This window comes from Corvus moneduloides, chromosome 3 (assembly GCF_009650955.1).
Source record: "Corvus moneduloides isolate bCorMon1 chromosome 3, bCorMon1.pri, whole genome shotgun sequence".
Classification (NCBI taxonomy): Eukaryota; Metazoa; Chordata; class Aves; order Passeriformes; family Corvidae; genus Corvus; species Corvus moneduloides.
Genome location: NC_045478.1, coordinates 28,993,586 through 29,019,964, shown reverse-complemented (window position 1 = coordinate 29,019,964; position 26,379 = coordinate 28,993,586). Strand labels below are relative to the sequence as shown.

The window sequence follows — 26,379 nt, the reverse complement described above, 5'->3', positions numbered from 1 at the left end:
ATTGGTTGGTTTGTGTTCCCCGGTGTGGCCAAGGACCCTCGGGTCCCGTGACTGCGGAGTTCCTGAGCTGAGCCCCGGCCATGCGGCTGGAGAAATAAACATCTCTGAAACATCTACCACAAATCTGTCCATATATACTTCGCTTTCCACGGGACTCCTGGTTTGATATATGCGTGTTACAGTAATCCTCGCTGTAACACATTACTTTGTACATTTTGCATAAAAATGCAGTGTATAAAGAATACTTTCTGGATTATAAAAATACCACCATGTACTGTAATTTGATTAATTTTTCAGGTCAAAAATAAGGACAAATTAACATTTACTAAATGCTTTGCAATGAAGCAGGAGATGGGATGAAAAGAAAATAAAGCAAAGTAAATAGGTCACTTTGACTAAGATTATCAAAGGAAGGACTTTTACTCCTTAAGCATTGATTATAATGATAGTTCTAGGTCAGAAATTCCTGTGTGTAAACATCCAAGGTATTCTTTTCCCCTAACAATGAATGTAGCAAGAAATAATGATGGAAAAACCTACACATAGAAAATAGTCACTGGTTCTGAGCTTATTCAGTGGTGCACATGAAGTGCCTTTACAAATAAATATTAAACAATGATCAGGTTGGTTTTGTCATATCATATAAATATTTAAGTCTTATGTAAACTTTTTATTTCCAAAATTTTCAGTAGATGAACATTTATGTTTTATCTTTTTTCATGTAACCATGATACTTGATAGCAAATAGAACAGGTGAGTATGTGAAATATGTATGATACTTTCTTGGCAACCTTTCCTAGCTTGCAGTGGCAATATACTGGGACTTCATTTGCTGTATTTCTAGTCATCCAGGCTGCATTTCTTTGTTCCTTCTCAATTCCACTGCATCCTCTTTAAAATGAGGCTTGAGAGCTGATTCAAGGTGATATACTCAAGGTGTGTTAATGCCACTGCTTTATACAGTGGTCTTTGACATTTTTCTGTTTTACTCTCTGCCCTTTACTTAACCAGTTCTTCCATTCTGTTGTCTGAGTACACTGATGTATTCATGAAAGTGCTTATTAAAACATCTAACACCTCTTCCTTTGAATGCTGATGGTGAGGTCAGAGCCCACCATTCTGTATTTAAGGCTACGACTGTTCCTGTAATCTAACCCAATTTTCATCTGTCAACACTGAGTATCATCTAATGCTTTTTCCCAGTACTTGTTCAATGAGGCTCTTCTGCAACACTTTGTATTTAACTGTCTCTAAATTAAGAGACTACATAAAAATTGAGGGCCTAAATTGAGAGAAACTACAGAAATTCAGTAGTTTGATTAAACTACAAAACTGGAGTCTTTGAAAGCGCAGAAAGAATTAATTTTAATTAGTGGAAAGGGAAAACTGTCTGGATCATCACCATAAGCAAGCAAAACGGGAAAGAACACACAGCTTTGTAGGACAGAGTATAAACCTAAGGCAATAAGCCCGCAACATAAGAAACTATTATTGCAATATGAAAAATTATTTTATTGAACTGTGTCTTAAGAGTTTAGAAAGAATAGAATTAAACTGAGCACAGACAGAAGTCTTAAAATGAGCTGCAAAAGGCCCCTTCATCACATTTTCTAAAACAAAGAGGGGAGAAAGAGAGCCACAATGCAGTGGAGGCTGGATGTACCCTTATGGATATCCCTAGCAGCATCAAAGCCATACTTCTGGGGAGATATTTGAAGATAATGATAGATTGCCTAATTAAAATGGTAGAACAATTTAAATTATTTTAGAAGCAGAAGGCAAAGTTAATTGTTTACTATGACAAAATGTGTGTCCCAGATAATAAATTTAATAGAAAGAAGTGGTCCATAAAAATTAAGGCATAGAAGGACACATTTTAAATGAGTCATCTTTTGTTTAAGGTATGAAATAATATTGTCTCTACTATTCAGATTATAACCTAATGCTTGCTACTTTGTGTCTGAAACACTGAAGAAAAGCTGTTTATCAAAATGTTTATCAAATAATAGTTGGTCTTCATCAACACAAAACAAGCAAGATGTCACAGTGATTATTTAATAAAATGAATATAACTAATGTGCCAAATAGAATTGGAATTTCATGCCATCTTGGCTGCTCCTACCAATAGAGATTATTTACAAAAGACAAAAGATAAATAAAGATATGGACAGAGCCATAAAGAAGCTCACAGATACAGATCTTGCACGTATCAGAGCTCCAATTGCCATCTGTTAAGGCTTGGAAGTCAATACAAAGAACAACAGCAATCTTTAGAAGTATTTAAGGAAAAGTTATAATAAAACTATTGCCACTATTACATGAAAAAAAAATAAAAGTAGAAAAAAAAAAAGAAGAAAAACCAAATTGCTTGACATGACAAGTTAAAAATACATCATTTTATGGGAAATGCATAACATTCAAAAAGTGAAGGAAACTATAGGACTATTTGAAATATGACAAATGAGGCAAAAATGGAAGGACAGATAGTATCTTCTGTTAGACAAACCTATACAAATACAGAAAAATAGACAAGGTCTGGGAGCAACAAGGACTTTTCTTACGTTTCTGCATCAGATGGAACATACTGCAGTCTAAGCAGGCTGGTAACAATGGCTCTGAGTTTATCTGAGTTATGCTGTGCTAAGGAATGAGCGCTTCGGTGGCTCGATGCGACGTTTATTCCACAGGGCCCCTCGTGGAGACGCTCAGGCAGCGCTCTGCCAGCACCTACACGTGCCCACGATCTCACCTTCGCAGGCGGTCGCGAACAGCCCCTCACACACAGTCTGTGCAGGAACCGGAGACAGGGAGGCGAGAGGGGTTCTCTGCATGCGATTCCGAGGTGTTTAATGGTGCAAACACAATTGAAGGGAAACAGAGACAAAAAACCAAGAACCAAGCCCATGCCAGTTTTATCCCGAAGGGTCCCAGGGGTGGGCAGAGCATCAGAAGCCAATGGTCTGAGGGCCAGGGGGCAGAGGCAAGGGTGAGTGATATAACAGGGACCAATGGGAGAAGGGAGGGGAGGGGGGAGAGAGTCAGTAGCCAGTGGAATCTCGGTGAAGGGAGAACTTTCTAGCACAGTGGTTTACGGAGACACCACTTCGAAGTAACATAGGGGGTGTAAAGCGGACTTAGCCGCTGCAACACACTATGCTTGTTTCAGACATCAATAAAAGCTTCCTAAAAGCATGTCCATTTTTCCAAAAATACACAGCAAGATGCATTATCTCTCACTACACATTTTTCTTGCTGTTATCACTAGATGACCACATTACTTTGACTGCAAGTTGACCATTATACATTGAAATGTCTCTCAAGAACCTCTGCAGCTACAGCGTAATGGGCCAAGGGGAGAGGGTTGACAATATAAAACAGAAGAGGACAGGCTATGTTGGTCGGGTGGAGGACAGGGCCAGACAAGCATTCTGACCAGCCAACTATTTACATGGGACTGGCCCTTTTTGTCTCTGTATCTCTCTATTTTCCACACTTGTTCCTCCACAAAATCACCTAATTTCCTCCTTTAGACATCCATAAATCCTGTGCTATTCCAAAATGCTCTTCACTACATCTCATAATCTGTCCCACACCCCATGGCAGTTACACCCCTCTGTCCAAAAGGTGATCCGGTGTTGACTCATCATGGGGTGTGTCACACCTTGGTACTAGGGCTGAAGGCAGCCTGAGAGCCCTGGGAGGGGTCTGGACAAGGTGTTCCTTCCTCTGAATCCTTAATTTGGGTTCCTGTCTGCTGTCGTGCTCTGTGCTCCTCTGGGATTATGGAGATGGACCTGTGACGGACTGGTGGCTCCTGGGGTAGGGCTGGGACTTGACTGCTGATTTGTGGAGTTAAATGCCTCCGAGACTTCCAGCTTGTCTGGGGGGGGTGGGGTGGAGGGGAGGAGAACACCATCAATATGCAACACTTTGGAAAAGAGACTTTGTCTACATGGGCAGATTGACTAATTCCCCCAAGTGACTTTGTTTCTTTAAGCTGCAGATAAAGGGATCTATATCATTTAAACTGAGTCCAGTTATTGAGCTCTGGCTTTTCAGTAGATTTGTGTGAAAGCAGCCAGCATTCAAGCCCTTAGTTTGATAAATTTCCTTTCATATTTAAATTAGTAAAAAGTTTCTTGCATTTTCTTTTTTGCTGACTATAAATCTCCTCCAGTGTTTAGTATCACGGAGTTGATTACAGTTGTTAAATTGCTACCATCTCTGTAATCAGCCTTTATTTATTTTTTTTTTCTATTTTTGTTACCACTTCTATCTAAACACAGAATGGAGGCATTTCCTGGTTTGTACAGGAAATTGATACAGTCAAATATAAGATCAGTATGTTTGAAATATTGCAAGAAATAATATAATGAATGAATATAATCTTGAATATAATGCAAGAAATTTTGATATATAAGATGCAGAAATTTTAAATAGTAAATATCAGTATATCATTGTACTGTGAAGTTGTAATGGCCTCGTAAATGCAAGTGAAGCAGGAATGGTTCATTCACCAAGACCAGAAATGAACACCTGGACTTCTAAACTGTCTATGTTGTTGGTAATTATATGTCTCACAAGAAACGGAGCTCTTCTGGGAAGCTGTTGGTCATAACATGAGGCCTTTTGCTATGCCAAGAGTCAAGAGCAAGCAGTTTGTAAGTACAAATACAAATTTGAAGGGAGAAGGATTTCAAAGGCATGTGCATTGCTAAGATGAGTAATTGTGTCATTTACAGTGTTTCGACCAAACTTCAGTGGTTTAGTTTCACATATGTTCACATATGTGACAACATGAAGCAGAGTCCTAACTGTGACACCGTATTTAGCAAACACACCCTGAAAAGGGTCATTCGCAGCACACATTCACAGCAATCTGTAAGGTTCTTCCTTGAAACATTTCTGAGCAACACTTATGGTAATGTTTCACAGTCCAAAGGATTCCAGCAGGTTTTCTGTAGGGTGTATTCCCCCATGTATAAAATTCATTTCAAAGTGTTGAAGTGGGAACAGTCACTTGCTTCAAGTTCTGTAGAGTGAAAATCAGCCTGCAAGCGAATTGTTTCCATGCAGCTATGTTTGGCACACAATGTCACCTTCAGAGTTGTTTGGGTCTGCAGACTGAATTGTGCAGTTCGGTGACAACAGATGCCCAAAAGGAATTTCCTCAGCTAAAAAAAATCTGCTTTTCAGGGTTCCTGGTCAGTGATAAAAGACCTTGGGGAATGTTAATCAGAGTTGCTCTTCTTACTGTTTAAGAGAATTTATTTTCTAGGTCATTTTGTTTTCACTGGGCCTTAATTTCTCCCACCCCTCCAGTGTGAGGAATGTCAGAAAAATTGTAAAAAACATGCATAGGCACACACTATTAATGTCACTGCTCTACTGACAGTTTTTCAGAATCATATTTTCATCCCTTAGCAGTGAAATCACTTATTATTTCAAATTTCAGTTCCCAAAGTATAACTCTGATGACTCCATGATTACTGATGCCACAGGACAAGTAAAAGGAATCCATAAGTCCTGGAGGTGGGGAGGGGAAGGCATACAACTGAATGACCCATTAAGTGGATCACTAACTCCTGATACAACAGTCTTCCTGACTTCATGAGTATTTTAATACCACTTTGAAACCTCATCTTGCACTGCACCACCCTGCACCAGCACCCCTTATCTTTTCCTCTTTGGACTTCCCAGAGTTTCTAGTGAAAAAAGTGGGTTTGCATGGCAAGGTTACCCTGCAGCCCATGGTTAAGACCATGGTGAGGCAGCTGTTCCCCTGCAGCCCATGGAGGCCCACAATAGCGAAGATATCCACCTGCAGGCTGTGGAGGATCCCAGGCTGTGACCTCATGGGAAGCCTGCACTGTAGCAGGGTCTGGCAGGGCCTGTGGACCCATGAAGAGAAGAGCCCACACTGGAGCAGGTTTGATGGCAGGACTTTTGACCCTGTGGGAAACCCACGCTGGGAAGAACTGTAGCCTTGGAAAAGATTCACACTGGAGAAGTTAATGGAGGACTCTCTCCCATGGGAGGGACCCCGCACTGGAACAGGGGAAGACCATGAATAGTCCTTTCACTGAGGAGGAGGGAGTGGCAGAGGCCTCATCCACAACCGCTATGCCCCATCACCCTGTGCCAGTCATGCAGGAGGAAGTAGAGAATTCAGAATTCAGAAGTGAAGTTGAACCCAGGAAGAAGGGAAGGGACAGGAGCAAATGTTTTAAAAACTGGTTTTATTTCTCATTACCCTACTCTCATTTGATTGGCAGTTTTTCCCCAAGTCAAGCCTATTTTTCCCATGACAATAACTGGTTGTCACAGGATGAGCACAGACAAGCCCTGCCTTAGCCTCAGAATTCAGCAGCAGTTTAAATTTAAGGAATCACTCTGGTCTACAAGTTCTAATTATGGCAAATCAGATCTATTAATAAAATGAATAGTTTCTTAAACAGACAAGAGACAACAGGTGAAAGATCTTAATCAGAATTACTTTCTACACAGTATAAAGCTAAAGAACTACTAGTAGATTACAGCATAACATAAAACAGTGCACTACATCAAGGGACCTACATTAAAACTAGCAAAAGAAATAGTATTGATTAGGAGTCAAATGTAATTTACCACTGGAATGACAATAATGTGCACAGATTCCTTCACTTAATCCCTGGGGAGTAACTGTGAAGAGTCCCTACTCACAGGAGAAACTCCGCACAGTTCCAGGAAAACGTACAGGTTTCTCTTTGTGAAAGTTTGGAGTGGCTTTTATGGTCATAAAGTGAGGTGTCTGTCAGTCAGAAATCTGGCTTATCTTCCCAGATCTCACTTCAACAGCAAGATGTTCATTGGCCGCTGGGAGATGCCAGACCAGCATTAACCCCATAGTGCCAAAATAACTCACTACAAGACAGCTTGCCCTGCTTGAGTTATCTGATGGGTTAAGTAACAATAGATAAGTTTGGTGGGGGTTGCAATGCCCTGCTACACTGGTGAGTGATCTCTCCCTGTCCTTATCGCAAGCCACAAAATTTTATTCTAGTTTCTTTGTCCATCTAAGGAGGAGATTGACTTAGCTGCTTTGGTGGACACCTGGTGTCCAGCCAGGGTCAACCCACCACAGCTTGGAAGACTGTAAAGTACAATACTTGGTAGTAATTTCCATTCCTTTTTCAATATTGTCTTTGCAAATAATTTGTCTTTGCAACAGGCCTGTGTATCACTTAGGGAAGACTGGCTTGAGAGCTGCTCAAATGAAAGGAATTTGAGGTTGCTGGTCAACAGCTGGCTGAACATGAGCCACGTGTGCCCAGGTGGCCAAGAAGGCCAATGGCATCCTGGCCTATACCAGCAATAGTGTGGCCAGCAGGACCAGGGCAGTGATTGTCCCTCTGTACTCAGCACTGGTGAGGCCACACCTCAAATGCTGTGTTCAGTTCTGGGCTTCTCACCAAAAAACACATTGAGGTGCTGGAATGTGTCCAGAGAAGGGCAATGAAGCTAGTGATGCTCTCTATGGCTACCTGAAAGGAGGCTGTAGCGAGGTCGGGGTCAGCCTCTTCTGCCATGTCTCAAGGGGCAGGACAAGAGGAAATGTCCATAAAATGCACCATGGGAGATTCAGATTAGATATTACCAAAAAAATATAATTGAAAGAGTAGTTAGACATTGGAATATGCTGCCCAGGAAGGTGGTGGAGTCACCATCTCTGGAAGTGTTTGAGGCATCTGGTTGTGACACTTGGGGATACGGTGATTGTGGTGGTGCTGGGTTTTTGGCTGGACTGGATGATTGTGAAGGTCTCTTCAGACCTTAATATTACTGTGTCCCACAGCCGTAGGGAGGAGAGGAGAGAAGAGCCAGCAGGCAGGAATTGTGCAGCAAGATTGATTTATTTAATTATTTTACAAACTCTTTTATAGACCTTTTTCTTCATAGTCTAATTGGACAAAGGATCAGCCACCCCCTGGGTGGATTGGCTAGAAATCCTAAACATCTATTGTCAAAATATTATGTACTGTACCATAAACATAGTCCTACAAGGTCGCAGGTGTTCATAGTTTACGGAAGTTCTGCTAATCTCTTCGTGAGAGAGAAAAGTATCCCACGGCCTTAGAAAGAAGCAAGAAAATTCTTGCTAGCAGCAATATTGTATCCACACCTTGATGGTTCTATAATTGTGTGATTCTCTGAAATATGAGTAGATCTTTAGGAGAACTGCATACTATTCATCCCACACTGTATATGGCTGCTGATCCTGGAGCCAGATACTGAGCTGGCAACTGTTCACAGGTAGACAATGTTAATATAAAAAACGTGTATAATCTGATTGCAGTTCTGTAGCCTGAAGTCTTCATCTCTTTCTATCCCTTTAATCTGTCTTAGTTTTTGCAGTGTATTGTGAAGATGTGGTCCAAGATGTATTGCCAGTGAATGCTGAAGGAACATTAATTTTAACTCATAACAGTAAATTCAAAGATAATTAAACCATTATTCTCTTTTTTCTTTGTCACTTTATTCTCTTTGTTAAGATATTTTTCAAACTATAGCTGGTTTTTTTAACTCCCATTTTTTGTGCTCAGCTCTGATAAGATGTACAACATTAGGGAAGTAAGTAATCAACCATATTGATACATTTATATAAGGGGATAACTTGCCGTTATTTGTTTGTGAGTCAGTGGGACATATCACACCTTATTACTTCTTCAATACTGGGAACGCAGAAAAGCACAATGATGAATGGCATAGAACTGGCAGAGGGACACAGGACAAGATCAAGGACAAAAAGTTGATAAAAGACTTCAGTACTCTGTCAGAGCAGTGTGTATTTTAAGCACGGTGTTAATTTGAAGTGTGTGAGCAAGGCTCATAATCAAAGACTTTGGGACACGTCTCCGTTCTTTACCTCTTCAGACTGTGCACTGCAAGAGCAAGAGTAGGAATCAGTTTGGATGATGTCCAGACAGGAAATGAAAAATAACCCAGTGAGGTTAGCTGTGCCCTCCTCTATTTCAACCAGCCCCAAACATTTTACAAATAAAGTTTAAAAGGACTGTGTTTCAAGGAAAAGATTATACAATTTTCTGCAGTCTTGGCCCCATAACTTTATAATGAAAAGATGGAGAATAAAAGGAAAAGGTGAAGCAAAAACCAACAATTTTGCCAATCACTGTATTTTTCATACAGGAGTATTATTTTTTTTTTTCAATTTCTAAGTTAAAAATATGTAAGAGTATGGCAAGCTAGTCTGCATTAAAATCAAACTAATGAAGGTCATTACATGAAAGGAATCTCAAAGACTGAGTGTTTTACAGTGATGCACTTTTACTGATGACTTTCACTTTTTTATGTGATTGGATAAAGATCTCTTAATAAGTAATACTTATTGTCAAGAAGAAACATGATTAAAAATGTGGTATAAAATCTATAAGTGGCAGTTAGCTGTCAAGCTAGATAGATTGAGTTAGCCAGAAATATAAGCTTTTTACTCAGTATTAATTAACATTTCTAAATACATTTTATTCTCCATAGACCAGCATAGGAAGGACTATTTGCAAACATTTACTGCATGTGCCTACCTGCTAAAGATAGGGTGGTTAATTAGACACTGCATCTGACTTCTGCTAGGTGTGAGAAACTTCTTCAGCGCAGTGGAGAAAACTGTGAAGAAGTAAACCAAAATAATGTGCAATGATTTCCATTAAAAGTGCCTGTGGGACTCCTATTGCCTTAGAAAGTATTATTCCCTTTCAGGACCACATGCCTGATAGAGGTATAGCTCCATGTGGTGCTCATGCACCATTTCAGTTTGGATCCAAACACCGTGCATGCACAGGGAGGGACCAGCATGGAGGGGAGCAGGGCTGGGATATGGCATCTGGTTAACAAATGCTGGTAGTGCTTTTGCAAGTCAACAATAAATAAGGACAGTCCAACCAGAGAATTTGAAATTTCCTAAATCTGTTTGTGGGTCTGAGTTGCTCCTCTGGAGGAATGTGCCCTGCTTACTGCCAGCCTCCTGATAAGCTACCATTATGTAAGTCTTTGTTTGCCCAGATATTTGCAAATTTTTGCAAATTATTTCATTTCTAAGTGTCCTAGGGTTAGTCTTTAAAATCAGAAAAAAAAGTGTTTCCTTGATTTCACTGAGAATGATTTCAGAATTTCACAACCATTTAGCTTTATGGCGGTGAAGACCAGAGACAAAGATCATGCAAAATGAGAAGGGGTTTCAGGATACAGAGCAGGTAGACTTCAGCCCACCTATCTTTAGAAGTCTGAAATACTTGACTTACAACCCAATGCTACCTTTTTACTCAGTGGGGTGAAGTAAGCATTTTGGAATACCATTCACCTGTCCTGTATAAGGAAGGTATTTTATGTGAAATCATATCCTAAATGTGCTTGATTTTTCTACTGACATAAAGTGCAACATTAGGTGGTCAGCTGCTACGTAGACATCTATGTCACAGATCATAGAATCATAGAGTTATGGAATGGTTTGGCTGGGAAGGGACCTTAAAGGTCATTCTGTTCCAACCTCCTGCCATGGGCAGGGACACCTTCCACAGTGTCCCTCCAGCCTGAGGAATCCACAGCCTCTCTGGCCAACCTCTTGAAGGGCCTCATCTCCTTCACAGTAAAAAATTCCTTCCTGATATCTAATCTAAACTACCCTCCTTCACCTTAAGGCCATTCCCCCTTGTCCTATTCCTACAGGCCCTTGTGAAAAGTCCCTCTCCAGCTTTCTTGTAAGCCCTCTTTAGATACTGGAAGGCTGCTGCAAGGTCTCCCCAGAGCCTTTTCTTCTCCAGGCCAAACAATGTCAACTCTCTTAGACTCTCCAATGTCTTCATAGGAGAGGTATTACAGCCCTGTGATCATCTTAGTGGCCTCCTCTGGATTTATTCCAACAGGTCCATACATTTCTTGCATTGGAGGCCCTTTGCCAATCTTAATCCAGCTTTATATGGAGTGCTAGAAGGAGCGAGTAGAAAGGCAAGAAAATAACTCCCCAGTCAGAAAGCTCCAAGGAAACAGCTGAGACAATGGCGTATTTCATGCTGGGGATAAAGGGTTATTCCCTGTTGGGAATAACTTGTCAGGAATAGACTCTTCAGTGATCTCTGCCAGCAAACCAAATTACCTGGCTCTGTGGAGCTACATGAGAGAGTTTGCTTTTCCCACTATAAACCGAAGCAGGAAAAGACAATAAACACAAAGGACTCCTTTATTTTAAAATTTTCTTGTCTCCTAAATACTTTGTGGTTTATTAAATAAATGTAAAGAAACAAACAAAAGGGGGGAAAAAGAAAGAAAAAAAAGGAAGAATACTTCACAGTAAAGGAGCTGCCTGTGTGTCATAGCTTCCTGAGTTAGCAAAAATACAGAATTTGAAACTTCTTCAGTCATGTTCAAGTAATCTAAGGGAATATGGGTGGATAAAAACTAACATCAGATTTAAATATGGGGGAGTTGCATTTTGCCTCCAATGAAGCACATGAATCACAAAGGTCTGAAACTTGAGGTTGTGTTCAGTCAGACTTATTGCCAGTGTCCTTCTAATAAGGACAAAATCACTGCTCCATATGGAAATTTCCTGTCTCCCATTTAAGATCAAGAGCAAGGCATAATGTGCCACATGTGTGGAGTAGAGCTTAATAAACTGGACAGTACGCTCTGTGCTGCTGCAAACTCCCAGTCTGTGCTAGAAAAGGTTTGCCATGCCTGTGCCTGCACCTTTTCTCAGATGCAGGTACCAAGGCAGTGTCTGCCACTTCAGTGCCAGTACAGCAGGTTTCCAAGGCTGCAAATTTAGAAATGGATTCCGCAGTCTAGAGATGTTGATAGCATTTTCACAATTATGTGTTATTGTTTCTCCCACCCTGTAAACATTCAGGTGCTTGGATGTACTTAGACTAGTATAGATTTACTTGGGGAGTATTATAATTCTTTACCAGCATTTCCCAGTGTGGTTTGTGCATGGTGCAGCTCCATATTCCTTCCTCCCCCCGTCTCTCATCCTGCCTTCATTAATAAAGCTGTATCCAGTTACATTTGGTACACAGGTTGGTTGGAGGTAACTGCTCGAATCTTTTAAATCTAGTCCCATACCCAGTTTCAGGATTAAGCTGTCAGTCCCCTTTCTCCTCTTTTTACTAAACCATATTGTCAATACGAGCATTGTGTGATCTCTGAGCATCAGCTCCAGGAACTGACTACAGCAGCCTGGCTACTGGGTGCCAGCCCTCAGGGCCATGTAGGTACTTAGCACCAGCTCTCTATTTTCTGTACAGACATGTATAGGCTTGATTTTATTTGTAATTCATGTAGGTCCTATTCACTGTGCTGAAAATTCATCCTTTTATGATGCTTCTTTTTATTATTTCCTCTACCTGTGAAGAATTATTATTCCCTAACTTCAACAGCACATCCTTATACTCACTTTCACTCAAATGCTTATCAGAGATGGCATTTCTTTTAACAGGAAAATTTCTTTTTGTATTTTCTTTTGTCAGTCTGAGTCTTGAGTAAATATTACAGTGTACTTTTATTTGTAACAATGTTACCTAGAATCCAGAAGATGGCAGTAGTTGCCAATAATTCATTTTTTAAAATAAGCTTATTTACAAAAGCTGAAAAGTAAAGATATTTATCCTCAGAGGAAAGCCAAACTATATCTGCATGTGTATAAAATATTATAACATAACAAATTATTAGTTTCATTTATAAGTTTTTAAGTTCTAAACCAGACTAGGAGGTAGAACTTGTAAATACATGTGTTAAACATTTTTCCCTAACATTGAATTTATTATTTTTTTATCCAGCTATTAATATTACTCAACCAAGTTTCAGTGGCACAGATGTCTTTGGCTATACCTCATTCCTAGCTTATTCTACAATCCCAAATATCACCTTCTACTATGAATTTCGCTTGAAATTTCAGTTGGCAAACCACCACTCAGCTTTACAAGATAACCTGATTTTTTTCACTGGACAGAAGGGCCAAGGTAAGCTTTATTTGTATTACTTATCCTTACAAGCTTTCAAATAGTCATTAAACAAGTAGGAAAAAAATATGAACAGGTTTCTCTTGATTATTTTTAGGATATAATTTCATTAGTGGGAAAATAATTTCTTCAAAACTGTATTGTTTTGTAAAGACAGAGTAATCAATCAGGTTGTATAAATGTTTCTTTTCATTAATGAGAAATATAATTGCTTCCAGTAATTAAAGTCAACAGTTAATGTGACGTAGTATATTTCTGAACACAATAAATGGAAACCAGGAGGTCAAGGTTCCTTTTTTTCAGTTGTAAACATAAATTTCATTGTTGATCATTGAGCTCTGTGTTATTTACATAAAACAGGAGACCCTAAACTCTGAGATCTCTCAGTGCAAGTTAACCCAGGCTATCTACGAGTAAGTTGAGCTACAGTCTGTATAGCAAAGCATTCAACTTGGTCTGATTAACACAGCTGAGAAGCAGGTTATGTAGCTTTACTTAGAGCATTTGTACTAAGATTTTAGCAATACTGAAGGTATCTCCTCACAGCACCGCTCTGCAGCAAGCTGCAGGGCACAGCATGGCATGGGCTAAAATAGTAATACTACTTGTGTTCTGTCCATCTCAGCATTACTCCAAACAGAAGCCATAATATTGATGAAAGTTGAGAAAAATTTTATATAATATGACACAGACATAAAGCAGTCATAGATCATAGATACTTCAAAAGAAGCAAGTAACTTATTTTTATCTTAATTGTTTCTGCCATTGGATCATGACCTAACTTTTTGGGTTTGGAGCTGTCCTATGGGATTGTTGAAGCCTAGGATGGAGGTTGGGTGATGTGTCTTAGGTCTAAACCCATCAGAGCAGGAGAGTGATTTAGGTATGTTAATAGAAGTCTCAACTACTATAGTAGGCGCTTTACCATATCTAAAACATCACATGAGTTTTGCAGAAATGGCCCTTGACCTACAGGAACCTTACACTTATGCTGAACAGTATCAGAAAATTAATGCTTCAGAAGGATGAAGGAGGGGAGAAATTATTATTTACTGTTTTAAGATACTGAGCTCCCAAAATGCATAATTAGAAATCAATTTTGGGGAGGCATTATGCAATTACATATATATCTAACAAAACAATTGCAGGATATCACATCAGTAGTTTACAGGATGTCTTCATTTGCTATGTTAATACATTTGATATTTTCTTAGGTCTTCCTTTCTATTAAATTTCTTTACTTAAGTTCCTATACCCTCTGGGGCTTCTTCTCCTTTCTCCCTGTGGCAGACTTCCAGGAGTCAGACTGTTAGTCTATTGCAATGCAAACTAAAACTTGTTAGCTTAGAACAGCTCAGCAGTTTATCTATGATATAATTAAGTCTGCTGCTTTTCATTTGCAAAGATCCTGTCAAATTTAGCTAGCGCAGCTCAGCAAATCAGCTGCACTTTAGTGTGCCATGAGACCCTAGTACTTAATTTATCAGGTTGTTTACCCAAATTAGCCTAACACAAATTGGTATTAACCACTCTGAATGCATTTAAAACTCTACTTCTATCTGTGTGGAAATCAGAATTTGCTAAGTTTTTCCAAATTTCAGCAAAAGACATGGTCAGACCTGGTTGATCCTGCTAACTGAACTACATTCACATTATTTTAACTACATCCAGGTATAACTCCCCATGCCACATTTTATTTCTGTGACAGACACCATTTACTCACAGGCAGCTTTTCCTTTCCCTTGCTATTACAGTTCACTCCCAGGCAGCTTTTCTTTTCACTCACTAATTATTTATTTTTGTGGATGGATGAAATATTGTCTTTCTTTTTTGGGTAGCTGAGTAGAAACAGCGCACAGAGTTGAAATTACCTAAAACCTTTCCATCTAATCATTCAGAAAAGAGCATTCAAAAGCCTGTGTCTGCATCATTAAATTTTTATAAGAAGCTCTGTTGTAATACGAACACAAAGAAATTGCTAGAACATTCTTTTCAATGACATGAATGAGCCACCACATTCAGTCATGTTTCTGCAACCTTGGGAACTGAATTTCAAGTACCTGTTTGAAACATTTCCAATTGTAGGAAGTATAACCAAACAAAAATTATACCAATTAATTCACTGTCTTTATTCAGAATGGAGAAAATGCAAACATGAAAAATAGAACACCAATGGTATGAAATAATCTGATTCTTTTTCAGTTACAATAATCAAAAGAGAACACAAAAAAATTTGCTTAAATATAAAAGATACATTGCACTAACATTGGTCTCAGAGGCCTGCCTGCAGGGTGTACCCTGTACTGTCAAAAGTCATTGTGGAATGTAGGTCTTGGAATCATATTTGGCTGAACTGAGTTTAAAAAAAAGGTCTTACTGGTGTCATTTTTATTAATGAGAATACTAGCATTCTGGGTTTATTATGCAGTTGTCAGGCAGAAACCTGGCTTTTTATTACTTTGCATATCATTTGTGTGTGTGTGTGTGAACACTGCAGTACAGCAGTCGGGCATTTCTGCAGCCCCATGTCCAACGATGGGTGGGCAGCAGTGCTCCTGCCAAGGGCAACACTCAACAAGCACAGAGCAATGAGGTGATGCTAAAATGCTGTCGGTAATTTGCTATTTTCTCATTAGTTTAAATTGTTGGGGAGACTGAGCACCCCACATTTGAACTACCAGAAAGCAGTTTCTTATCAAAAGAATATCACTTGTTTCACCAAGAAAGTGCTCTTGTTTTAAAAATTTACTGAGTATTGAACAATAATGCTCTCAACAGGAGGAGCATGAGGATTTTCACAGCCAGTGATCTTCCAGTAAGGAAGTATTTTTAATATTTAATTTGCATCTTCCCCTTTCTCCATTTCATCTCATTTCTTTTAGTTAGCATTCTCTTGCAGCACCCTACCTGATTCCCCTCCAATGTTGTCTCTGCCCAAACCATGGGCATCGATTTCATGGCTAATCTCTTGTGAGTTACTGTGAAATTCTGTCCCAATAAACAGTTAAAGTTAAAAGTTGTCTCATTTATGCAGACTATTAATATTATTTTATTCTGCCCCAACCCTGACGGAGTTCAAGGCCAGGCTGGATAAGGCCTTGAGCAACCTGATCTAATCAATGGCGTCCCCAATGGCAGTGGGTGCTGGGACTAGATTATGTTTGGGGTCACTTCCAACCCCTCAACAGTCTATGATTCTATGCTTATCTTCACTTCAATTTTTTCGCTTCAAATCAAGTCTGTTCTGTAGAGTGCTGACACTGTTGCACTTCTTTAATACACTTTAATTCTGAAAAAGCATTTTAAAAGTTCAGAAACCCTTTTAAATAACAGTTTGTCTTTCATGTGCTTCCTCTAGTTTTGCAGGTCAGATCACAGAAGTACATTGCAGACACTGCTGAAAATAGAAACTTGAGTAAAAAGAATTGTTATTTTCAGTTTGGAAGTCCTTCACCAGTAATGTGCCAGTGTAACTAAAAGCAATGGAATTTCATTCAGTCATGAACAAATCATTGTAATAAAAAATAAATAGTGTTTGTGTTCTATACAGCTGGATGCAACTGCACACTTTCTACAGAGGCAGTGTATTCATATCCTTTGGAATAAGGATTTCCTTTTCTTTTTCCTTATATTCCCATTGCACCAAAATAGTAACTCTATAGAAAAAACAAACTTCTGTATAGAAAAAGCACGGTGTACAGCATGTTCACTTTCAGAATGTGAGATAAGGGAAATACGGCAGTTTTGGCTGTGAAGCAGCTGTGTACAGAGCTTCAGTGGGAGGACAATACAAGTAGCATTGTTTCCTGGGGAAAAGCCTAGTTTGACTTTTGCAAATGAAAAAATTTCCCATGAATTTGAAACAGGGGCATCAAGACACATTTGAAATAAGGGCCACCATGTGACATTGGAAGAACAAATAGGAAGAGACCTTCCCTGGAACAAATACAAAATAAGACAGCCTTATGTAAACAGAAGAAAATATCAAATGAAATACAGTGTACAGGCATGAAATTGAGCACTGAATTGCTTGAATTCCCAGGAGAGTTGGAAAAGAAATGGATGGCTTTGAATTTCAATTCAGGACATCCTAAGGCAGGAGTGAGAACATTCTTCATTTTCACCATTGTTCGTATCCTGGTTCTTTTACCGTACCAAATGTGTGTGCCGAAGAAAGGTTGGGGTTGATAAAAAGACACAAGCTGATCAGGTTTTGTGTAAGCAGTGGTGGTTCCTCTCTTGCCTGCATGAGAAGAGAGACTGGATTCTCTTTAATGATGCCAGTGTAAAAATGTGTTTATTTGGATGACCAGGAATAGGTCCAGGAATTTAACTCTCACTCATGGGCTTTATGTCAGACTTAAAATCCTTCAAATGAGATTTTACACTATAGTTACTAAAAGCACAAACACTTATAGCATGCAAGCCTAAATGTAAAGAAATTAAATTATTTATGGCAAACTGGCAAATTAATTAGTTCTAACCTGAAAGTAAAGAAGGCTTAAAGAATTAAAGCACTTGGCTGACCAAGGAAATTCCATCAATGAACATCCTAGAGCCATCTTAATTGGGGGCAGGTGCAATAAAGTCTCCAGGTGCTGTTGAGTCAAGGGCAGCTGAAGGAGCTTGACAGAAGCTGCTAGAGCTTCTTCACACCCATGTCCCTGTTACTCCCCTCGCCTCAGAGCAACAGGTGGCCTCTGGTTTTGAGGCTCTTGAAGTACTTATAATGATAGCTGAAAGCATCCTGGAATAGGATTAACTCAGGGCCTATTCTCACATGCAACTTGAAATTTCAATTTTTTTTTTTTTTTTTTTTTTAAGATTTTAGAGAAAGTTTAAAATTTATTCGTGTTCCAGGCGGAAGGAACAGCAATGACTGCTAAATCCACCAGGGTTGGCAGGTTTTGTCAATGTCACTAACTTAACTGTAGTATGAAAAAGATCTTGCTCTAAAAAGCCTATAAATGTTTAAAATTTCTGCAGTTTCTATTTTAAATCCACAAGAATACTGGAAATAATCTTACAAGTTAAATCATTAATATTAGAAATATATAGGAAACTAATAACCTTCCTGGCTAAAATTTTGCTAAACATAACTTCTCAGTGGATTTGGAGTATATCTTACACATTGGTGTTCACTAAATCCTGGAATAAGTAGTTATCCTTTTTTTTGTCTTTTCAGGTGTGAATGGCGATGATTTCTTGGAGTTAGGCCTCCGTAATGGGAGAATGGTATATAGCTACAATCTAGGTTCTGGCACAGCAACAATCATTAGCAAACCACTTGATCTGACACTCAATATTCATGTCATCCATCTTGGCAGAAATCTCCAGAAAGGCTGGCTGAAGGTAAAAAAGCAATTCCTTTAGAAGGATAGAAGGATAGCTTTTAGATGAAAGTGTGTTTTTTCACATTTTATATAGAAAATCTAATTTTTTTTTTCTGCTTCCCTGTAAAGCTGGGAGGATTGTCTTCACTAGGAGTTCCTAAAAAAAGGCAAATTCCTTTGTTGTAACAAATATTAATGTTTCATTGAAAGGTGGATGATCAGAAGAATAAAACTGTCACTTCTCCTGGGAGACTGGTTGGACTCAATGTCTTCAGTCAGTTTTATTTAGGAGGCTATCATGAGTATACTCCAGAACTCCTACCAAAGGGACCCAGATTTAAGAATGGCTTTCAAGGTAAAGATTACACCATTTTCAATTCCTTTTAATACATGCATCAGATTGTAGATCTTCCTTTCATAGGCAACCAAAACAATCTCTGTCTTATCAGGAAACAAACTAGAACCTCCTTGGCTGAATTTCCTGTGGCTTTTTCATTATTTCACTCTGATAACTAAGAAACATGATGCAAAAAGAGGCTTTGCTAAATAATTTTAATACTTTCTGTTTCTGCTAAAATGGAAGTTTGCCATTGCAATGTTTGCCATGTAATCTCTTCTTATGTGTCCCTGTTCTACAGCATCACTTCAAAAGGGCTTCCTTTCTCTGTAGTAGTTTAGATTCTTCTCCCAATGTGACTGGCAGTGCTAGTTTGGGTAATATCTTTCATGCTGAAAATTTCTTTCTGAAAGAAATCTTTTTTTTTTCCTGGCATTATGATCTTGGTCTCTAGACAGGACTTAGCTAATTCCTCTTGCAAATATTTATCTAGCAGATAATAATTCTTACCTCAAAAGTGATATTTGAAGCTTTGTTAATCTGTTTTCAGCTCCTACCAGATCAGCAATGAAGCAAAGGACTTGTTCATAACAATTTATTTTTGTTCTTTGCTTCCAAAGAAACAATGTGCTTGATATTTGCAAGGTAAAATTTCAATTCATTTTGAGCACTGGAAAGCCTTTCGATTGAAAAGAAAACATTTTGCAATAGTAAAACAGAGTTTGAGTTCTCAATTATGAAAGTGAGGGTACATTATGAAAGGCAAGCATAGCAATAAAACTCATTTTCATACACTAAAACTCTGCATTTCCATTAAGATCATGTAACCACTTAATTTCCAGCTATTACTTTTTCTTCTTACACTGAAATTTCCTAAAAATCAATTTCATATCCTATAGTCAACTTTTCACTCAGAATATCATATGAATTAACATTTCATCCATCTCTGTCTTTTCAGGAAGTATGGATTGTGTAGTTATACCTTTCATAGCCTCTTAGCAGGTTGCAAATTGGCATATCATAAAGCATAATGTCTATGTGAGTATTTTAATACTCATACCTTAATATGTGAAGAACTTTTGAGTGTTATAAACATGCTAATGTTAGGGATGACCAATAGGAACCTCTGGTGCTTCACTTTAACCACAAACGTGAATTTTCCAGGTTCCTCATGTTCCAAATACATTCTAATGACAAAATTTCTATAAATTCAGTATGAATAATCTTTAAAAAACCAGAAAGCCCGTGTACTGTTAGTTACCATACTATTTCTTGTATTTACTGCAAAATTTTGGCAAATGTAGCACATAAACAGTTTTCTCTTTGTCCCTATCATTTACAGTATTAAGTCTACTACATTTGCTAATTCATTCCATGCTCCAGTTCCCAGCAGTAGCTTGTCTCTGTCAGCACACTGACTTTCAAGGAATCTGCACTTCCCTATGACCAATTTCTTATGATGTTAAGTAGTCAGCATCTCATTTGTTCTTCTAGCTCAGAAATCTCCCAAATTTCAGCTCTCAGGATCTTCAAGTTCAGAAATAAACCTCTATAGACTTTCTCCAGAGTGGGAACTGCAATACCACTGACAGAGAGGAAAATTGTGAACTATTTTACTTCAGCCAATCTACAGCTGTAGGGAACTCAAAGAAGCCCTGGAAGTGACAGCCAAGATAAATTTATCTAGCACATAGTTCATTAAACCACTCAGACTTTTGGAAACCTGCTGTTGGCTGCTTTTAAAGACATGATTTATTAAAACCATTTTGCTTCTAATACCAGAGTGTACCTCTCCTTTTGTAAGAAATCACTACTGGATGAAGAAACATTGAGGCCAGCCATACGGCTGCAGACTAAATGTCCCCAGTGTCAGTGTGCAATAATTTACGATTTTTACTCTGTACAACTACAGTTTCAGACCATTTCCTCCCTGACCTGCATGCCTTTAGCATTTTTTCAAGTAATTTCCATAGAGGAGGAGCAAACTGAAGATAAATTTATTTAATAAATTGTCATTTAATAATCAAAAGTTGTGGAATTTTTAATTTAGGACGTGTGAATCAGCATCTAGAGATCCTTTTGAAAGGCTGAAGGATGTTTGATGGTACTGTAAGCAATTTGCAAAATTTCTTTGAGTGCCTATGAGAAGGTGAAGAAACTGGTAAAGGTAGAGGTCAGATGAAGCAGCCAAGTTCATGTGGACTTTGAGGTCCTTTGTGCTTCATCTGAATTTGAGGCTCCTTGGGGGGTTACAGGAACCTTTTGTAAATGAGAGGGTTTACTTAACTGTTTAGCTTTTTTTCATTTCCTGTAACAGTGTAATTAAGGTATGTTGTGAGTTTTCTGATCACACTGCAGATGATCTAAAAAGTAAAATGTGGGGTGTAGGTAGCTGAAAGTCTTGTGGCCAAAGAGACTCAGACTGGTCATTAATGGACAATCTGAAATGGGAGTATAAAACCAACTGACTCATGTTCATGTAAAACTCAGCACTATGACTCACCTACACAAAATGAGACAGAGAATTATTTGGAAAAAGCTGGAAGATACAGCTGCATTTCCAACCCTTCCATCTCTGAGAGAGGCAGAGAGAAATCTGGTGTCAGGGACAAAACAAGAGGGAGAGTTCTGAGGTTTCATGTTTGGTGCTATCATGACTGCAGGATGCAGTCTCTAGCCATAGATGCAATTGATGGAGACAGGGCTTTCATCTAGAAATAAGTGAGGAGCAATGAAAGAGGAGCAACTGATTGTTCCTGTGATCCTGTTTATAAGCAGGATGAAGCATGGCTATAGAAGTAATCTGATGTTTGACAACAAATACTATTAAAAGGAGGAGTAAATAGGCTAAAGAAACTCTTACCACAAATCTGAAATGTTGAAGAACCTCTTCCATGCTGAAAGAGCCACCTCTTCACATAAATGATTTTGCAAAATAAATAAAAATCCAGGTACTGCAGTCACTTTTTAAACATGGAGTAAACCCAGAACACAGTTGAGTTCCAAAAAGATACAAATATAGCCTTTCAGTCAAAGTTTAAGTTCATAATAAGTTAGAATACATTGCAAGCCTGTCAGGGTTAAAGACAGGCTATCTTTATGTTCCTGCACCACAGATGTCACAGAAGGAAAGTGAGTTCTGAACTAGCTTTTAGTCAGTGCTCTATGATCCACACAGGCCCTCTGGGTGTTTGGGTCACAGCTTTGAGAAGTCCTGAGGAGTCACTGTGGGGGCCGTCTTTTAGACCAACAGCCCACTACTCACAAACAGCAAAGAAAAACAGGGAGAAAGCAAAGCATTTTAGGATAGGTAGGATTTAAGAAATCTGTAAATTCAGTACTGCATTCAGATAGAAAATATTTTATCAATGTGTCTATTTCTGTCAGTATTCTTGCTGCATTTTTAGTACATCTTGAAAATGCCTGCTTTGTGTACTTTTTAGTCAAATTAGCACCAAGTGCTTACAAGCGAGTAAGGGATTCTAGCAAGAAATTATGGAAAAAAATCTTTGTGTGATAAGGATATCTCAGAAGAAATAAAGAAAAAGTAAAGCAGAGTAGTGAAGTAATATATTATATGATAATCCATCAAGTTTATGTAATCCATTGTTCGTGGCTCTTTAGTGGTTTATGGGCTCTGCTAGACTGGGGTGAAAGCTATAAAAGAAATTGATGATAAAAGAGGTCAATAATAGAAAGGCCTAGGTGTGGTCTAAGGAGTCACAATTCAAAAGATTGCAAACAAAAAGGTAGTATACCATATGTGGGTGTACAGTCTTGGTGTCTGATTTCAGTTTACTTGCATAAAACTCTGATGTTCAGACTCATGCCAAGTTTAACTCACAAAATTGGGAACTTTGAGTTCCTCTTGCAAACTTGGCTGTGTCAGAAAACCTCTCCATTATTCAGAATAGTTGGCAGTCTCTCATTAAAAGGGGCCCAGAACTGGTGAAGCAAAGGGAATTCAGGTCAGAAAGAAGGCACATTCATCAGCTGATCCTTCTGCAGAAGGTTTTATAGTGCTTGCCACAACAGGCTCAAATTGCTGCTGTGATTCATTAAATAAAAGATTCAGTTGAACTTAGAAAGCTGGGCCAAAACACTCTTGTACCTGTTACATGGTTTGTTTACCAGCGCTCAAAAAGTGTTTCTAACCTAGATGGCACAGTTAAACTGTGGTTGGTACAGTTAAACTAATCATCAACACAAAAGCCAGCTTATTTTCCATGATGACCTTTAAGTCCTTCGGGACTCGCTGTGCTTTCCATTGTTTACGCAGAGCTCTGGGCTGCTTTTTCTTAGCACTCCAGTAAGATCCAGGAGAACAGAACATGCTTCATCTGCTACTGAAAAAGAGATGAAACATTAGTTAGGATTTACCAAGCATAAGGTGGCCTAAAAAAACAACCCTGTAAAAAGCAAAAAAGCAATAACACAAAGATTGCAAATAATCATCAAAGTAGGTTATTTTTAAATTGCTTATTATGAGTTTCTGAATTAAGTTATATGTCAATACAGACAGAGCTACAAAATGTGTGAAATACAGAAATAGCTGAAGAAAGCTACTTTCAACTACATGAAACTGTAGTTAAATAGTTATCTTGCTATAGATATTACTTATATTTTGTTCCAAACAAATTAAGTGGCTATAAAAAAATCTCATTGTACATTCATTGGGTTTTTCAGATGCAAGCCTTTTCCTTATGTGATTTCAGTGAATCGTGCAAAAACTCATATTAAGTGATGTTTTTAAAATCAGTGTAATGATTACTTACAATCTCCATATCATTTCCTTTCCCTGCTTGTAATATTAAGCAGAGAGCCTCTGGCATGCACTGCTGAATACCAGCTCTTCTTGTGATTTCAGTCACTGTGGGAATTCACTATGTCTCAGCTAAATTCTATAAATCAGGTTTAGAAAGGTATGAGCATTTTCAAATACATTTATGTACTAGTATAACTAAAGTAGTTTAAAACCTGATTTTTAGTTTGAAGTTATATATATATTTATGTATAAATCTGGATGACATTTCAAAATTGCTTAAGGCTACCTTTAAATGTGACTATACATCACTTGGATGCTGAGGCATATTTTGAAAAGTCACTTAGGATTTGATCCAAAAATATATACTCTGTGGCATCATTTTCAGTTTTTCAGTATAGAAATAAGCACATGGATCCATAAACATGATTCAGAAATACTGATGACTTCAGCTGGACCCATAAGGCTGACCACCTGTGACAAAGACTCTGCAAAGGGGCAGTCCATGGAAAGCTCACAGGCTAAGCAGGAGCTGCTAGGAAGTAGCAAGCAGGGAATACCTCTTCTTCACTCTGAAGCTTTAGCTCCTCATTTTGCTCAGGATACCAAGGTATTATGAAATTAAAAGAAAATCAGAGCATAGATCCAGAGACTGGCACTCAACCATCTTTACAAATAAATTATTACAATATTCCCTGACAAACATTTGGTCTGTGACAATTATTGGTTTCCTAAACAATTCTTTGATGTGTTTAGGGGCTTAGAATAATCTTTGGACCATTTCCCAGTGGTAGTCTGCATGCAGCTGTACTGTTCCGGAAAGTAATAAAAGTTTGATAACAATTTTATTACAGCCCCAGAAGTGTTTACTTTACTAGTATATGTTACATTTTTAAATTATTTTTTGAGATTAAGGTCCTGAAGGAGCAGCCTACATCGACCTTAAAATGTCACGTGTGACATGATCTGCATGTAGCAGGGACTTGAGAAGGGAAGAGTTTGAGTCATTACCTGAAGGGGTCCTTTTCAGCCTACAGAAATTCAAGTCCACATTCCTTGCTTGCATTCTATTATTTGGTGCTGTCTGGATTGTATTATATTTTATATTAAGCAGATCTTGCTGTATATTCTTCTCTTTTTTCCTGGTTTGTTTTTTTTCTCTTTTTTTTTGGTGTTTTATGTGTTTTTGGGATTTGTGACTTCTTTTATCTGATGTAGATGCATTCCTGTAAGAGCATGAGTGTAAACACAAAATTGCACCTAGTCACTGACTTTATATTCTGTCTATTCCTTGAGAAATTATTTCTTTTGTTTTACCCACCATTAAATGAAGGACTTCTGATCATCCACTCATTTGCCTGAACAGAAAGCAGCTGGCCTACCTTTTTCTCCTGTAGATGGTATGGTTGCCCATTCACTGACGATATTCTGGTGGAACCCATTCACTGAGGGTTGACACTGTTCTGTTGTTAGGTTTGGTTTGACTTTTGCTATCTGTTTTAAAGCTAATTTCTTTCTTTCTTTCTTTCTACTTTTGAGGTTGCATTTTTGATGTTCAAGTTCGCACCAGCCTCAATCAAGGGTTTAAATCACCAGGAACTCCAGAAGGACACCCCAATTCTGGTCGCAGTGTTGGACAATGTGAAGATTCCCCATGCAGTTTAATAAAATGCAGAAATGGTGGGAAGTGCATAGAAACTGGGTCTACTGTTTAGTAAGTGTATATATATATTTAGACACAGCATAGACTGTCTCTAGACTAATAACTATGGTTATTTTAGTGTGTTCATAACAGAAGGAGGCTATAAGAAGGAAAGAAAGCTGATAAAAGTTCATTCGTTAGACAAACACATTAAAATATTAAAATATTAACGTTATGTTAGGACCATTTCTGGGGAATTTTTTTAAGAAATTCCATGGGCTGGTTCTGCTCCACTGGAGTCACAGGCATCCAAACTTACTAGGAAATTCATAGGAAGAATTAGATATGTGACATTTTTTTAAAACTAAGTGAGCGGCTGGGATAGCAGAGAAGTAGTGAAGAGGAGAGCTTGACTGTGTTAATGTCCAAATGTGGTTGATGGGGCAAAAATAGATAACTTTTTTTTTCCTGGAAATTATTATTTTCCATTAAAAAAACCCTTGTGGGGTAAACCACTGACTGTCCAACATCACAAAGTTCGGAGCCAGTTTAAATCTGTAGGAGGTCCAAACATTGTTTGCAGTTTGTCAGTGCATCTATAAGCTGCTCACCTGGCTGATCCATGGCATAAGAGGGGGCAGCCATGAGAGGTTCCCCAGAAGATGAGTCTCTGGTCTTTCATGCCTTGTCTCTCAGTGTAGATGGAGCTGAGTGCCCAGGCTGTAAAGCACAGAAGAAGGAAGTACATTTGCAGTTCCAAGTTGCTATTGAGTGTCAACACTTCCATTGTAATAAATCTTGTTTTCAAACACTTTGTAACACAGATGTAAAACCTTTGCTGATGAGAATTTTTTATTTTAAAAGTATCTGCCAAGATTAATTATACTCACTTCCCCTTATGTGCTTTCACATATATTCACTTATTTCCACATATTTGCATAATTTTTTAAAAAGAGAAAAGTGCTGGTTTAAAACTTGTTAAGATACTGGCTGAAAACATTGCAGACAGCAAGACAGATTAGAATGAGAAAACAGGCTTTGCACTGTGAAGCCTTTGTGTATGATGCTTCTTAAAACAACAAAAAACTGTCGTTCTGTGTGCTACAAAGAAAAACATTTGCATATCTGTCAATCTAAAAACAATCTGCTAACTCTGTATTGGAGAGAGAATTGTATGGTAATTGGTTGTGCTGCCAGTGACACAAATCTTCACCTGTAAGAAAACTGGTACAAAAAAAACCTGCTTCTAAAGCTAGTAAGCTGTACTGAAATTTGGAAAATTGACCCCAAGATTA

At 38.4% G+C, this 26,379-nt stretch overlaps 1 protein-coding gene across 3 annotated transcripts in view; it reads left to right on the top strand.

Annotated features, from left to right (window-relative positions):
• The window catches only part of EYS (eyes shut homolog), an 855,823-nt gene that overhangs the window by 801,109 nt on the left and 28,335 nt on the right, over positions 1-26,379 (top strand). For all 3 annotated transcript variants that reach the window (XM_032104713.1, XM_032104714.1, XM_032104715.1), the window contains 4 exons: positions 12,828-13,010; positions 18,196-18,362; positions 18,554-18,698; positions 24,982-25,156. In XM_032104713.1, coding sequence (XP_031960604.1) covers positions 12,828-13,010; positions 18,196-18,362; positions 18,554-18,698; positions 24,982-25,156 — 670 coding nt within the window. The remainder of the gene's footprint in view (positions 1-12,827; positions 13,011-18,195; positions 18,363-18,553; positions 18,699-24,981; positions 25,157-26,379) is intronic.